This window comes from Pan paniscus, chromosome 11 (assembly GCF_029289425.2).
Source record: "Pan paniscus chromosome 11, NHGRI_mPanPan1-v2.0_pri, whole genome shotgun sequence".
Taxonomy (NCBI): domain Eukaryota; kingdom Metazoa; phylum Chordata; class Mammalia; order Primates; family Hominidae; genus Pan; species Pan paniscus.
The window spans coordinates 22207345-22223192 of NC_073260.2; the positions used below are offsets into that span (position 1 = coordinate 22207345).

Genomic DNA, 15848 nt, shown 5'->3' on the forward strand with positions numbered 1-15848 from the left:
CCAGGCTTGTCTTGAGGATGACAGTTTAAATATACAGTTTAAGTGTACAGTTTTTGAGTATCAGTGTAGACACAATGTGTAGTGCCTCTTCTCCAGGGTAGAAGCTAAGGCTTGCCTGGTATCTGGAAACCCATACAACAATTATGCCTTTGCAAAATGACTCAGGGTCCACCCTCTTTTATCCCTTATTTTTAAAAATAATATTAATGAACACATAATAATTGTACAGACTTATGGGGTACAGTATGATATTTTGATATATGCTCATAATGTGCAATGATCAAATTAGGGTAATTAGCATATCCATCACCTCAAAGCTTGGTCATTTCTTTGTGTTAGGAACATTCAAAATCCTCTCTTCTAGCTATTTGAAAAAATACAATAAATTATTGTTTACTACAGTCACCCTACAGTGCTATAGAACACTAGAACTTAGTCCTTCTATCCTTTTAATTTTTTTTTCTCATAGAACAGGTGGTATTACATTACATGAGTAAATTCTTTAATGGTAATCTGTGGGATTTTGGTGCACCCATTGCCCGAGCGGTATACACTGAACCCAGTTTGTAGTCTTTTATCCGTCACCATGAACTTCTATGCCTTCTTCTTTTTCTTGTTTTCCTTTCCATGTCTCCTCGCCTGTCCTTTTTAGTCCTTCCCTTCTGTGTTCTGCCTCTCTGCTTCTTCCCACTCATCTTAGACCCCCTCTTTCTTGTCTTCTCTTCTTTATTATTGAGCACAGTTGTCTCTTTCATTCTTTTTTTTTTTTTTTTTTTTTTCCTCTCCTCTTCCGTCCTGTCTTTTCCTTTCCTGTCCTCTCTCTCTAGCTTGGCTTGGGGACCAGGGCTCTCTTCCTCAGGCCCCAGTGGTTTATTACCATTAAGCTTGACAATCTCTCATATGTCAATTAGAAAGAGGCAGTGTTCCCCTCCTCTCCCTCCCTTTCCTGGGCCTGCCGCGATGCTCAGATCAAGCACCATCTGTTGCATTCATCCAGGCGATGGGTGAGCATTTTGCCGCTCTGGGGAGTCAGAGCTCAGCGGGTACCAGGAGGTAATGTGGCTTGTTTGGACAACTTGATATATTGATATCGATAGAGCTGCTGAATGGGGTCGGGAGGGATCAGGGATAGGCGGAGTTGTATGCAGGATGAAATCGGCCATGGAGAGATTTGCAAAGCACTTCCACCTCTAAGTCTGCCTGGGCTCTTGGCACTGTCACTGAGGCGAGAGCAGCCAAACAGATGGATGGGATTTGCTACAGTGGGGATTAGGAACCCTTGCAGCTCAGGGGATCACCCCTTCCTTCTCTGTGTGCCTTCTTTTCCCAGCCAGTCAAATCTGTATCAGCTTAGAAGAAAGAAAACAGAAATTGCAAAATGGAAAGAGGCTGACCTTTAGGAATTGCTGAATGTCAGAGCCATGAAAAAAAGAGAGGGAAGCTGAATGATATATCAGTCAAGGTCCCAGCTAGACAAAGAACACATCTTCAAATGGGATTTTTTTAAAAAGAATTCAATGAAGTGGCTATTTATAGAGGTGTAGGCAAAGTAAAAAGAATCAACATAGGAATTTCAAGGTACCAGGACAAGAAATGTCAGGAAGCCACTACTGATTCCTAGAACAGAAAAGGCAGGGAGACATGGTTTTACTGGACCCTGTGAGAACTGGTACTGTGGAAAAGGGACACTGGGCAGAAAGCTGTAATTGTTGAGAATCTCAGTCTCTATCAGAAACATGGTACTGAAACAGGAAAGGAACAAGGAAAGAAATACCTTCAAATTCCTCCCATATTTTTCTGGGGCATCCCATGGGCCAAACCCAACTAGTAGCCATCTAACAAGGAGCGGGTGACACAGCCCAGAGGGTGAAGGGTGGATCTGGGAGTGTAAATGGAGAACAGCCAGCACAAGTGAGGAATGAGTACAGGTTCTGCTGCCTCTGCTCTGCCAGCACAGAAGCTCATGTTCTCAGCCACTACCCACATTCACTGTCTACCTTTTCCAAGGAATGCAGGTATTGAGTCTCCATAGAGTCCAGCTCTCTCCTGTGCATGTGTGATCCACATAACTCACTGTCTACCCAGCATCTCCACTTAGATGTCTCAAAGACATTCTGAGGTTTCCATATAGAAAAACTCCCTATCAAGTACTATGCGTATTACCTGGGTGATAAAATAATCTGCACACCAACCTCCCATGACACACAGTTTACCTATGTAACAAACCTGTACTTGTACCCCTGAATCTAAAATAAAAGTTTTTTTTAAAAAAAAAAAGCCGGGCGTGGTGGGTCATGCCTGTAATCCCAACACTTTGAGAGGCTGAGGCAGGCCAATCACTTGTGGTCAGGAGTTTGAGACCAGCCTGGCCAACATAATGAAACCCCACCTCTACTAAAAATCCTATATATAGTATAGGCATGGTGGTGCATGCCTATAATCCCAGCTACTTGGGAGGCTGGGGCATGAGAATTGCTTGAACCCAGGAGGCAGAAGTTACAGTGAGCTGAGATCACGCCACTGCACTCCAGCCTGGGTGACAGAGTGAGACTCCATCTCAAAAAAAAAAAAAAAAAAAAAAAAAAACTAGTGTTCACTCCTCTCAAATGTCATCTCTTACAATGTTCCTCCTCTTACTGAGGAACTGTCATCTGTATCTGTGCAAGCCAGGAGACCAGGAGTCATCCTTAATCCCTCCTTTTCCTTTATCAATCAGTCTCTACCTTCTGAGCAAAAGAAATTCAAATCTCATAATGTTTTATGGAAGTTTATGAATTTGCATTGGGCTGCATTCAAAGCTGTCCTGGGCTGCCTGTGGCCCCTGGGCCGCAGGTTGGACAAGCTTGCCTTAGAGAATAACATTCAAGCATCATGTCCATGCTCAAAATGTTTCAGATTTTGGAATATTTCGGATTTCAGATTTTCGGATTAGGGAAGCTTAACCTGTAGACTGGGTGCCTTAAACGAGATAAATTTATTTTCTCGTACTTCTGGAGGCTGAAAAGTCAAGATCAAGGTGCTAGCATGTCCGAGTTCTGGTGAGGGCCCTCTTCCTGGCCTGCAGATGCCACCCCTCACTGTGTCCTCTCACAGCCTTCCCTCAGTGTGTGTCCATAGAAAGAGAGTGGGGTCTTTCTTTCTTACCCTGTTTATAAGGCCACCTATCCTATCAGATTGGGATCCCACTCTTATGACCTCATCTAACCTTAATTACCTGCTAAAACCCTCACCTCCAAATACAGTCACACTGGGAGTTAAGGCTCCAACATATAAATTGGGGAAGGAGGGAACACAATTCGATCCGTGGCTGACTGTGTCTGGAGATAGGATCTTTGGGAGGTAATTAAGGTTAAATGAGGTCGTAAGAAGGGGCCCTGATCTGATTGAACTTTGGCCTTATCAAAAGAAGAAGGGAGAGGTTTTTTTTTTCTCTCTTTCTCTCTCTCTTTCCCTGCTCCCCCACCGAGTGAGGACACAGGGAGGAGAAGGTGGCCATCTGTAAGCCAGGAAGAGAAATCTCACCAAAACCATGGCACCCTGATGTTGGACTTTCAGCCTCCATAACTGTGAAAAAAATAAATGTCTGTTGTTTAAGACAACCAGACTATGATATTTTGTTATGGTAGCCCAAGCTAAGCTATGTCTTTGGTTCTCAGCATTGGTATGTAATGTTTTTTTCTGTAAATTCTGTTGAATGACTGAATCAATGAATAAGTGGAGAAATGAATGAATGAATGAATATTGACAGATCCTGTGTGGGTCATTCCCTTTGAGGATTCCAAACTGTGGCTTATTCTGGACTTTTACCAAAGTATAGCCCATCTATTACAATTTTGGGCAAAGCACTTTTCTCTCTGGGTTTACGGAATCAAAACTTGGCATGACATTGCTTCTCAGAGTCATACTGCAGGCTATAGCTGAAGGATTCTTCATCCCAGGCTTGAAGAAGGGACCCCATGTCTGGAATCTTCTTGGTTCATCTTCAAGTACACCTAATTAAGATATCTGTGGAGAGAGATAGCAAGGGAGACAGATGAGGAAACCAATGCCACCACATGATTCATTTGTATTGTCAATTGTCTTTTTACCTTAGCAATCATACCTTTTCCCTATAACCCTCAAGATGGGACTTCTCACAGAACCCAATACCAGAACAAGCCCTCTAGGTCTGACTTACTCTGCAGACACATCTGTCTAACCTGTTAAGCTTCCCTGAGAAAACAGGAGCGCCTTAGAAATGGGTACTGGGTTGTTCAGGAGCCTTCTTTGTCTAGTCTGATGAAGCCCCTTCAAAGAAACAGAAATTGTTGGCACATCCCATCTCTTGGCATCAGACAGCAGGTAGCTCAAACTGAAGAATAAATTTCCCAGCCTCTGGAGACACAGATGGAGGGAGGGATGAGTTTGAAGATTTCAAAGTCAGGGCTGTCTTTGGGAATTTCTCAGAACAAAGGCACTGAGGCTATTCAGCAATTTTTCTTTTCTTCTTTTTGGTTTTCTCTTCTTGCCTTTTATGTTGCCTCCTTCCTTCTCAAGCTTTTCTGTTATTTTTTTCCTTTTATCTTCCAACTTTTTCTCTCTGCCCTTCTGACCTTACTTTCTCCATGTACTGAACTTTCTACCAGTTTCAATTTTGAAACTTTTTTGGAAATGTGGCTACTAACAATTCATTGGAAGGTATTGGTGCAAACGGAATATTGGACAAGGTGTTAGAAGGCTTGACTCTGCCATTTCCTATCTTGGAGCAAGACATATATTGTGTTTTGGGGCTTCAACATCCCCTCAATAAAATGGGTATATGTTGCTAAGTGATCGACATATCCACAGTACTGCGGTTGTGTCTCCTAAGATATTGTGTCACCTTCGCTGCCACTGCCCTGGTTCAGACCACCATTGCCTTTGACTGGCTACTTCCAAAGCCTCAGTCCAGGCCTCCTTTCCTCCTTCAGTTTGCATTCTCCATACTTTAGTTAGTGATTGTTTTCAAAGTGATTTAATTTGAACACATAGATTTTCTGTTTAAAACCTTTTGGTGATACCTTTTGCCATTAGGATAAAATTTATACTCCTAAATGTGGCCTACCAGATGTCCTTATCACTCCAATCTCATCTCCCATAAGCCTCCTCTTTGCAAGCTCTCTTGTAACTACCATAAATTACTTTCCATTGCTCAAGCATCCATGCTCCTTCTGGTTTCAGATCATCATACATGCTTCTCCTTCCATCCAGGACGCTGTCTTCTCTGGTCTGTCCAAACTCACCCTGATCCTGCTTTCTTTACTAATTCTTACTCATCTTTAAGGTCTCATCCTAAATATTGCCTCCTTCTGGAAGCCTATTTTGATTCTCAGATGGGTGTGATGACCCTTTTCAGTGATCCTTTGGAATTTTGTACTCTTCTATTGCAAAAATATTGCACAATGTTAGAATTGTCTGGATATGTCTCCTACCGAACTAAGAATTACTTGAATAATGAATTGTGTCTCACATTTCACGACCAAGCCCTCTAGTCTCAAGGGCCTAGAGCAGTACCTGGAACGTAGTAAATGTTGAATACATAAGTATGTAATCCAACAGATACATCTGCAGTTAGACTGAAAGGTTTTGATTCTATATCTTCAATGGGTCAGGGAGGGAGTTTCAAGGAATTAGGGTGGCCAGGTCTAGTGCTCTAGGGGCTGAAGGTGGGCTCAAGCCCTAACTTCAGCCCCAGTGCTCTAGGGGCTGAGGGTGGGCTCAAGCCCTAACCTCAGCCCCATTGCTACCTTATAGCAGCAGCTGAGGCGACTCAGGAGACAGTGGAGTCCCTGATGCAGAAGTTCAAGGAGAGTTTCCGCGCTAACACGCCCATCGAGATCGGTCAGCTGCAACCACCCCTGCGCAGCACATCGGCAGGGAAGAGGAAGCGGAGGAGCAAGTCTCGAGGTAGGCCCTCCTGGCGCATCTGGCCAGGAAGTCAGAAGGTTGTCCTCTGATTCCAAAGATGCTAGGGAGATCTGTGCATTCTTCCCTTGCTTCCCTGTGCTCATAAAACTTGTGCCACTCTCTCCCTGATAAATCCCCTTGGAGGCTGCAGACCTATGCTCCCTACACCCAGAGCTAACCTCTCTGAGCCCCAGGTGCCTCAACTGAGAATGAGAATGGATAGTATAAATTTTACAGTGATTGAGATTAGCAACTATATATGGAAAGTGTGTAGCACCAGGACCTCTGCAAAGTAGATGTTCTTTAAGTTGTTGCTGGTCAGAGAGTACAAAGTGGCAGAGCATTCTAGTAGGAGACATCCTCAGTCTGGGAGCCAGAAACAGGGGTCTGCGCCTACTTTTTAGCAGGCTGAATAACAGAATGATCAAGAGTGGTATTGTAAATTAGATAGAATTAATTCAACTTTTGTTTCTGCTGCTACCTAGCTATGTCACTCAGGGCAAATCACTCTACTTCTCCAAGCCACTCCTGTCTCACAGGGTTGTAAGAATATCTCAGCACAGTGCCTAACCCAGCATTTATTAAAAAGCAGATATTTTCTTCCTGCTCCTTTTCCTCTGCTGCTGCTTCTTCTCCTTCTCCTTCTCTTCTCTTCTCTCCTCCCCTCCTCCTCCTTTTCCTCCTCCTCTTCCTCCTCCTCCTCTTTCTCCTTCTACATCTCTTCCTCCTTCATCTTCATCTCCTCCTACTTCTCTTCCTCCTCCTCCTTCTCTTCATTCCTTCTTTCTTCTTCTACCATCTATGTGACTTTGTATATGAAGGAAATCAACTTGTCACTGCTTAATTTCCAAACCATTTTTTTTTCTATCTACTCAGTAGTCTCTAGCTGAGTAGATAGAAAAACTAGTAGTCTCCTCTTCTTGCCTCTCACTTCTCCATTTCCTGTAACTTGGCTCTGATCAGGTCATCTCCCTTTTCCCACAGCTTCAGTGGTTATCTAGCACCTTCACACATGTTCAGGCTATGAACATGACACTCAAAGCCACACAGAGCTCTGTTCTCCACTGTCTTTCCTAGATTGTTGTGCTCTGTCCTCAGTGCTCTTTCCCATGCCATGCTCTCTGCATGAAACCACCTCTCTGGCCCCTAAGGGTTATTGACTCTTAACTTATTCCAAGAAACAGCTTAAATGATATATGCATCTTATGTCATTTGATCCTCACAGCAACCCTATGAAGCAGGTACAGTGGTAATTCCCATTTTACAGATAATTTCACTAAGGTACAAATAGCTATTGTAATCTGTCTGAGGGGACATTCTAGTAAGTGGTGGGGCCAGGGAGAACCCGGCAGTCTGAGTCTCAAACCTTTTAACTTAACGACTATGTACTATTATGTTGGTGCTATTACTTTTGCACCAACCTGATACACTAATGAAATTCTACCTGTCTTTTCAAGATTAACATGCATGGCACATTTCTATGAAGACGTTGTTGATTGTCACAGTCACAATTCACTGAATCCTCCCAGCTTTCCTTTATACATGTATTAAGCACTAGATTCATTTTTGTGTGATATCATTGTCTTTTGTCTGGCTCTTTCCTTAGCTAGACAGAAAGTTCTTTGAAGGTAGGGATTGTCTTATTATTTTACATTCCTGGCCTAAATCAGTGCCTGACACATAGTAGATGTTTGCTATCTGTTGAAAGGATGTCTAATTCTTAATCTTGTAAAATCTTGAATCCTGTAAAAAACCAAGCTCTACATGTTAAGCTATCAGATCATAAATTGAGGCAGAAGAAAATGATGGAATTCGTTTTTGGAACTCTTATGGGAAACCCCAGGTTTAAACCATTTTGTAGTGATACAGAGCAGTCACCTTAAAGTCAGACAGGTCTGAGTGCTAATCCCAGCCCAAGTCAGTTTTAACTTGCATGACTTTGGAAGTATCATTTGTTCTCCCTGAACTTCAGTTTCCTCTTCTGTAAAATAAGGATGCCAAGCCCTACATCAGAAGATTGCTGTGAAGACCTGATAAAGGCTGAATGTAGACCACCTTGGAAAGTTCAGATGGCATGCATCAGGGAATGAATACATGCAATCTTATGTTTGTTCTGGGTAAGGCATTTAGGGTTACTTGAAATTTCATGTAGCTTTACCTATTCATCTTCACTTCTGTATCATTCACCAGAAATCCCCCTCCTAAGTCCTCTCCACACATACATATTCCATAAACACTCTTGACTCCAAGTCTATAGCCTTTCCCCCCTTCATTACCAACCTGAATTCATTTTTTAACATCACATTCTAAACATTTTTATGTCAATGAATTTTTCAGAAATATTATTTTTATGCACCATAATTTTCTTAACTAAGCCCCTACTGTTAGGCATTTGGGCTGCTCCTAATATTTCATCATGATAAACAATGTTACATAGAAAGTATTTTTGCATAAAACTTGGCACTTACTTTAAAATGTTTCCCCTCTTAGAGAAGAATTTCATAGTCAGATTATTAATAAAAGTCTGTTTTAAGTTAATTTACAAGTTAGATGGGGTCTCAGAAAACTATGCATGAAGAAATTTATTTGTATCTCTTCCATATCTGTCCTTCCTCTTTGTCACCATCATGACCACTGTCATTTATTAACTGCTCCTTACAACTGTACTCTCCTTGCATTCAGTCTCCTCAAAACTACCAAAGCAATCTTTTAGAAAGATAAACCAGAGAAAGCCCCTCCCCTGCTTAAAATCCTTTGACAGTTTTCTGTTATTCTTAGACTATGATCCAAACTCTGCACCTTGGCTTGCGGATCTGGCTCTGGCTCCTGCCCTCTTTTCGAACATCATTTGCTCTGCACTTCCTTGTGCTCCAGCCAAACTGGCTTCCTTCACGTTTCACCAACACAGCAAATGGTTCCTTCTTTAGCATCTGAGAACCTGTTCCTCCTTCTCCTCGCCATGCCTCTTTCTTTCCCCCAGCTGCTCTCCTAGCCAGCCCCTTCTCGCCTTTCAAATGTCAGCTCCTAAAAACCAACTTTCATGACTACCCAATCTACAGTTTTGCTCCTTTCAGTCCCCAACCTGCTACTATCTCTTACGTCACCCTCCTTTTTTAACTTCTTCCACAGTAGTAGTTCAGACTAAAATTTTAAATTTTTGCTTGTCTACTATCCTCCTTTCTAAAATATAAGATTCATATTTATAAATCTAACACATAGAAATGGCTTAATAAATATTAGTTGAGTAAATGAGCGTATTAACATCAAAGATCACTGGAAAATGGCTCAGCTTTATAGCTCTCATATTGATGGTGCAAGAGGAATCTGTGATAAACCAAAGCCTCCTGGTACCAACGCCCAGAGAATTCTATTTCCCCCTTAGACTCACTGACAAGTAGCACAGTAAATGTGCTCAAGTGGATGCTATTAAAGCAATTTCCAAAACAGCTTAATCACAGTATGCTTGTGATTTTGCTGCTACCATGGGATACAATTTCTGCAGGAGAAGAGTAAGGACAGTATATGTCAGCCCTATACTTCCAAACTTACCCAAGACAGCCCATCAAGATTTCCTTGGACAAAAGAATTTCATGATTAAAAAAAAAAAAGTTTGGAAATTCTCCACCCTCCCTCTTTCTCTTGAAGATTCTTGAATGAATCTTAGTCTATTAAAAACTCTGAGAAGTCCTGCAGTACAGAAAGCTAGGCTGCTTTGTTTAACTCAATGTATTGATACTATGTTGACTGCAAACTCTTATTTCTCCCATTGGAACATTTATTAATGACTTGCTCAACAGAAGCATCTATAGGAACAGAATTTTGGAAATGCTCCATTAGCCTCCAAAATCCCAAATAGGATGGTCTGAATCCTCTGTCTTTCACTGTTTCTGCCCTCTCCTGCCATTGAGGTTGCCGTGGGCTGCTTGGTCCAGATTGGGAGCACCTGCCCTCTTTCTGCTTCCTTAGGCCTCATCCCCGGGCCACGGTGCCCACTAGTTTCCAGCAGATGGAATGGGTAGCCAAGAACCAGTGCCATGGAATTGAGCACATGGTTAAAAGCAGCTCCAAGGTATTTTTGTAGCTATGCCTTCTTCCTGAGAGGCCTGGTGGAGGCTGAAGTGCATCATTCTTAGCCAGACAGAGGAAGGATAGTGGAGGTTTGAACTTCTGACTTCATGTTAGTGCTGGGGTTTTATGAGGCTGCTATTAAGGAGCCACTCCCCAGCATCTCATGGGCAGTATAAAGGACAGTGGCATTCAAATAAAGCAGAGGAAGATTTCTTTGGATGTGCAGAAGAAATTCCATAGGTTTATTTAGTTTAGATAGCGGTTTTTGAAAGCGGGACTTTGTGTTTGAAATTTAATTCCACCATTGACTAACTAAATGCTCTTAAGCTAATTAATAAGAGCTCTGTTTTCCCTTCTGGAAATAGTGCTAATAATACCAATATCACATGTGGGTTGTGAATTAATACCCAAGAGATGCTTAGCCCAGTGCCTGTCCCACGTTCAACCCTCAATAAGGAATAGCTAGTACAATCACTGTCATCCAAGTCCTGCCCATTGGCCTGCAGCGTCTCATAAATCCATCTTCCCCTTCCTGAGCCATTGCCTCTAGCTTGGTTGAGGTCTCATTGTCCCTCATCCAGATTCCTGCAGCAGCGTTGGCACGGATAAATGCATGCTCTACCCTGACAGCTGGGTGATCATTTGAAAACACAGTAAATTTGGCCATGTTCCTCCCCCACCTAGAACATTGTCCTGATTTTCTGTCACTTGCACTGGGGGCCTCTTGAGCTTTTGAAATGAAGTCTTCTTAAAGGCATATGAAAATGAACTTACCCCCAGAGGGTCTGCAGCTGTGCTCAAAAGAATCTGTCATAAAGTTCACATTTCAGGTTCATCTTTTAAAAGATCATGCCATTTTATTTCATAGTATATGCATGTTTATTTTAGTTTAAGTTATAGTATTTTTCAGTTAATTAATTTAACATTTGCTCAGTTCCTCATACAATATTGATGTCCCAGGAAGAAGAACCATGATTTAACTAACTATAAGGGGGTGAGAATGCTACCATCTTCAATGGATTTCCATAGGCCAGAATAAGATAATCCCAGTAAAGCATTTAGCACAGAGCCTGACATATTTGCATGCTGAACATATGTGCTCTTTTATTGTGTTATTTATTATTCTGATCATTGCTATGATTATTAGTCTTATTTTTATCAGTATTATTACCTCACAGAGATACATTAACCTTGTTATAGAAGCAAGAACCAATAGGATGAAGGGCATATTGTTTAATGGGATTAAAAGTTGCCATCACTTGCTACACAAGGCTCCCTCCTAGCCTGGGCTGTACCCTGCCTCTGTCTACTCCTGACCCCCAACCCATTGTGTCCTACAGCCTCCAGCACATGGGCCATTTCTCCCTTCCCCCAGTATGCCTTGCTTTCTAGGTCCGAGTGCTGATCATATTCTTCCTGAAAGGCCCTTTCCTCCTCCCCACCCTTTCTCTCCAGGCAAAAAATTGCTGTTTATCTTCAAAATCCAGCCTCAGCATCTGCTCTGTGAAGCATTTTCTCAGCCCCTACCGCAGCCGCAGCCGAGCAAGCCACTCTTTTCTCTGAGCACTCATAGCCCCAGTACTGTTTCTTATCACTGCCCTTATTGCAGTCCGTCGTAAATACATCTGTCACCTTCTTCAGCTCTCACAGTCCCATGATGGAAAAAACAGTGATTTATGTCTGTCTGTAGAATGAATGCCTAACAGGGAACTGGCTTGGGATAGAATTGGTTTAATGGAAGAATATATGAATAAATTAATGAATGGATGGAGATGGGTAAATAGATAAAGGGAGGTAGCTGGGAGCTCACAGTATGCAAACGGTTAATGGGATGCAGTGCAGCCTACCATCTATTGAGCATTTGGTATGTTCTAGGCACCTTGCCCATCACACATTTTATCTTATTTAAAACCTCCCAATAACCCATAAGGTAAGTACTATAATTATCCCCATTCAACAAAGAAGGAAACTCAAGCTTACACGGTTTCAGTCACTTGTCTAAGTTTACTCAACTAGTACATAGTGGAGCTATGAATTCAGAGCCCACATTTAAATTCCCAGATGACTTGAGCTCTACTCTTAGCTACCACAACTAAGATCTTTGAGCTGTGAAATTATACCTACCTAGTCTAGATCCTGGAAGGAAGTACGTGCAGCTTCTCTTGCATTGACAGTGTTTCTGTGTCATCAGTGCTGCTGTGAGGGTGTTCAGGAGCTATGAGGCCCTAGAAGGTGAGGCATCTCCCTCTCTGAGCTAAGAATGAATCAGCACTGTCCCCTCAGCTTTTAACTAACCCCAGGGAGCCAGTCCCATGTCCTCAGGAGCCCACAGTGTTACGTCACTGGATAGTGCTTTGTGCATTTTTTAAGACATCCACTCTCAATGTTTTTAGTTTGCCACATGTATGTGGTATATGCCAACTAGATCTCGGCCTACCAGTACTTCACCATTTATTGAAGGAAGCAGGGCATTACGTATCTGCACCACAATGGATACATGAAGGTGGTGTGGGCTGGCTTGGGGTATTTACTAAACTGGGGGAATAATTAAAGAAGGCTTCACAGAGCAGGTAATCCTAAGTAATGCATTAAATAAAGAGAAAGTTTGGGAAGACATTGCTGGTAGAATAAAGAAAATATGCAAATACACATAGGGATGAAGCTGTGCAGGGGGTAACGGGAATATCTGGGGGAAAATGTGATCCAGGCAGGTGCCAGTGGGAAGATGGGAAGCCACAAAATCCTCCATCAAAATCAGACCCTGGATCTTGCTCACACATTTCCCAGCAGCATCCCACAGTTGGGAGGAGAAGCAAATTCTGGCTCCTTTATCCTTCTTGATAGATAAGCTTCAATGTTTCAATGTGCTTTTACTGTGGGACACTGTCCCTGGAACACAGGCATGTGTGTGTGTGTGTGTGTGTGTGTATATATATATATCTATATATATATAATTTTCATTAGTAACTGGTCATGAATTATTCAATTAGTTGGAAGAAAATAGAAACATTAGCGACTTTAAATTAGTTGCCTTAATGGGTCGTTGCTCTGCTTAAATATTGAACAGGTAGTCCCAGGATTGATCTCCCTTTGTTTCTTTGGTCCCCATCTTTGCTTCCCTACACTTTGTCCTTCTTAGCAGCCTTCCCTTCCTACCAAGGATTTTTGGGTGGGATTTAGGTTTACCGCCCCTTTTGACAAAGGAAGTTTTGACATTGCATCATCAAAATGAGGTTCCACTTAAACCATGAGATAGTTATAGGGGTTACAAGGAGGACTGGGTAGACACAACTACCTGGAGACCAGCCCTGAGTCTATGATGAAATAACTCCTTTTACCTCCACCTCTATGCGCTTTCTGCAGCTTGAATTTCTTCCTCTTTCCCATTGCCAATATGCAAATTCTACTCTTCTTTCAAACAAGACCTTTAAACCATTTTCTCTGTGAAGAATTTTCAAATTTTTCCCAAATGAAAGTCGTGCATACCTCCTCCAAACTTTGACAACCTCTTCACTATCTTCCCTGAGATATTTGTCATTTACTATCTTTTATTCAAGTAATTTATAGTCACTTCTTATCTTCTCCCTTAATTACTCTCAAGTGCACAACTATATCTAGGTCATGCCTGTGTTCCCATTGGCTAGCCTGCTTCCTGACAAATAGCAGATCCTCAATAATTGATGAATTAATGGACAATTAATCAAACTGGCTTCATGATCTTGGACAAGACCTTCCACTCTCTGGGCCTCAGTGTCCCCATCTAAAAAGCTATATGGCATTGTGGCAGTGTGCTCAGGGTCTGGAGTCAGACAGATGTGGATTCACATCCTAGCTCTGCCACTGACTGGCTCAACTTTGGGAAATGACTTATGCATCAAATATCCATTACCTAATCTACAAATCATACAATCAGTCACCTCACAGGGAGGCTGGGAGAATTAGTTAATGTTTGTAAAGTGCTCCGCCGGCTGTACTAAGCATGGTAAGCACCTAATGAATCTTTGTTGTTGTTAATTTGGAAAGCAAAGGTGATGGGCTAGATAATTTCCACAGGTCTCCCCCAACTCAAATAGTCTTTGATGATACATACAATTGAAAAATATTGTTGTACACTAAACAATTCAGAATTTGGAGTCAGAAACTTCTGGTTTGAACCCCAACCCTGCCCTAAGTGCAATGGATACTCAGGGAGGATCTTTAGAGAAACTGCTTAATATCCTTAATATCCTGGGGATATTATTCATCCCCAGTATCTGGGGATGTGAGAATATCTGCCATTCTTTTGTCCAGGACTGTCGTGAGAATATGCTAGGATGCTTATGGAAATCCTTCTTTAAAGCATGCTGTAGATTTGTTGCATCCTGGAATCGGCACCCTGGCATCTTCAAAGATAAGAAATGGCATGTATCTTTGATTAGGAAACCTTTTCCCTCGGTCTCTGGCTTTCTGTCTGTTGACCTCAGGTCTCTTCTAAGAGGTGCAGCCGGGGACAGTACCACCACCAACCCGGTGACCCACAGGTTGTATTGTACTGAGACATAAGAAAGCTGATCAGCAGTCAGAGCACACAACTGCCTCCATAAATCTTCCCTGATGTGTCTTTCAGAGAAGTTTGTGTTCCTGAAAGTATATGTCTCCTTCAGGAGCTTTTTCTTGTCCATCTGAAATACGTCAGGGGGCTCTCAGTCAATTCTATCTGGCCTGGAGGATGGAGAGGCAACTGAAAGCAGCCTTAGCGGAAGGCTCACAACCAGATCCTGGTGGGGCCTAGGGATACAACTCTACCATATTTCTTTCAGTAGAATGGTAATAATGCTATGTTAGCATTGTTGCATAATAAAACAACCTAAAACATAGTGAACTAAAATAGCACCCATTTATTTAGCACTTAATTCAATAAAAACATTTGGGCTTGGCTCCAGGTGGTTAGTTCTGGTCTGGGTGGGGTAGGTTCAGCTGACATCTCATGCACCTCTGGCTAGCCAGCTATCCCAGCCTGGTTCACATGCCTGGGAGATCCAAAAACAGCAGAAGTAGGAGCTGCAAGGTTTTTTGGATTGAGCCCAAAAGGTACACATCATCATTCTGCTTCATTGTCTGATCCAATCTGCTTGTATATGTGGAAATGATGGAGACAGGGACTCACTGATGTCACACAGAGAAACTAGCAGATCCAGGAATGGAATAATTCAAGTCCTCTAATTTGTGAAATCATTGGCTATTTATGCCATTTGACCATATAAAATCATGTTTTAAAAAAGCCAAAATCCATAAAATATTTAAAGAGGTTTATTTTAAGCCGATATGAGTGACTATACACCATGATAGTCCCAAGGGGTCCTGAGAAAGTGTTCCTGAGAGTAACAGTGTGGTTTTACACATTTTACGGAGACAGAAGTTACAGGCAAAGACATAAATCGATATATGTAAGGTATACATTGGTTCAGGGGTACTTACAGGTCATAGGTGGATTAAAAGATTTTCTGATTGGCAATTGGTTGAGTTAAACATTATCTAAAGACTTGAAGTAAATGCTTGAGTTAAGATAATGGGGGTTGTAGATGCCAAGGTTCTTGTTATGTAGATGAAGCCTCCAGGCAGTAACCTTAGAGAGAATATGGTAAATGTACTTTTTAAGACCTTAAAAGTACCAGACTCTCATTTAATTTCTCCTGGATTTGCAGAAAGACCTAGAAAGGGAAGGAGATTCTCTACAGATGCAAATTTTCCCCACAAAAGATGGTTTTGCAAGGCCATTTCAAAATACGTCAAGAAAATATATTTTGGGGTAAAATATTTTGATTTCTTTCACTTGTCATGTGTTACTACATCAGAGTCAGGTTGGAATTTGGTGT

General features: G+C 42.0%; 1 protein-coding gene across 5 annotated transcripts in view; it reads left to right on the top strand.

The window, feature by feature from the left end:
• The window catches only part of ASTN2 (astrotactin 2), a 980114-nt gene that overhangs the window by 267812 nt on the left and 696454 nt on the right, over nucleotides 1-15848 (top strand). For 2 of the 5 annotated variants that reach the window (XM_034928931.3, XM_014346251.4), the window contains exon 4: nucleotides 5773-5925. The exons of 2 other annotated variants lie outside the window; for them this stretch is intronic. In XM_034928931.3, the coding sequence (XP_034784822.1) occupies nucleotides 5773-5925 (153 nt within the window). The remainder of the gene's footprint in view (nucleotides 1-5772; nucleotides 5926-15848) is intronic. One more of the 5 variants, XM_034928932.3, reaches the window with a different exon arrangement.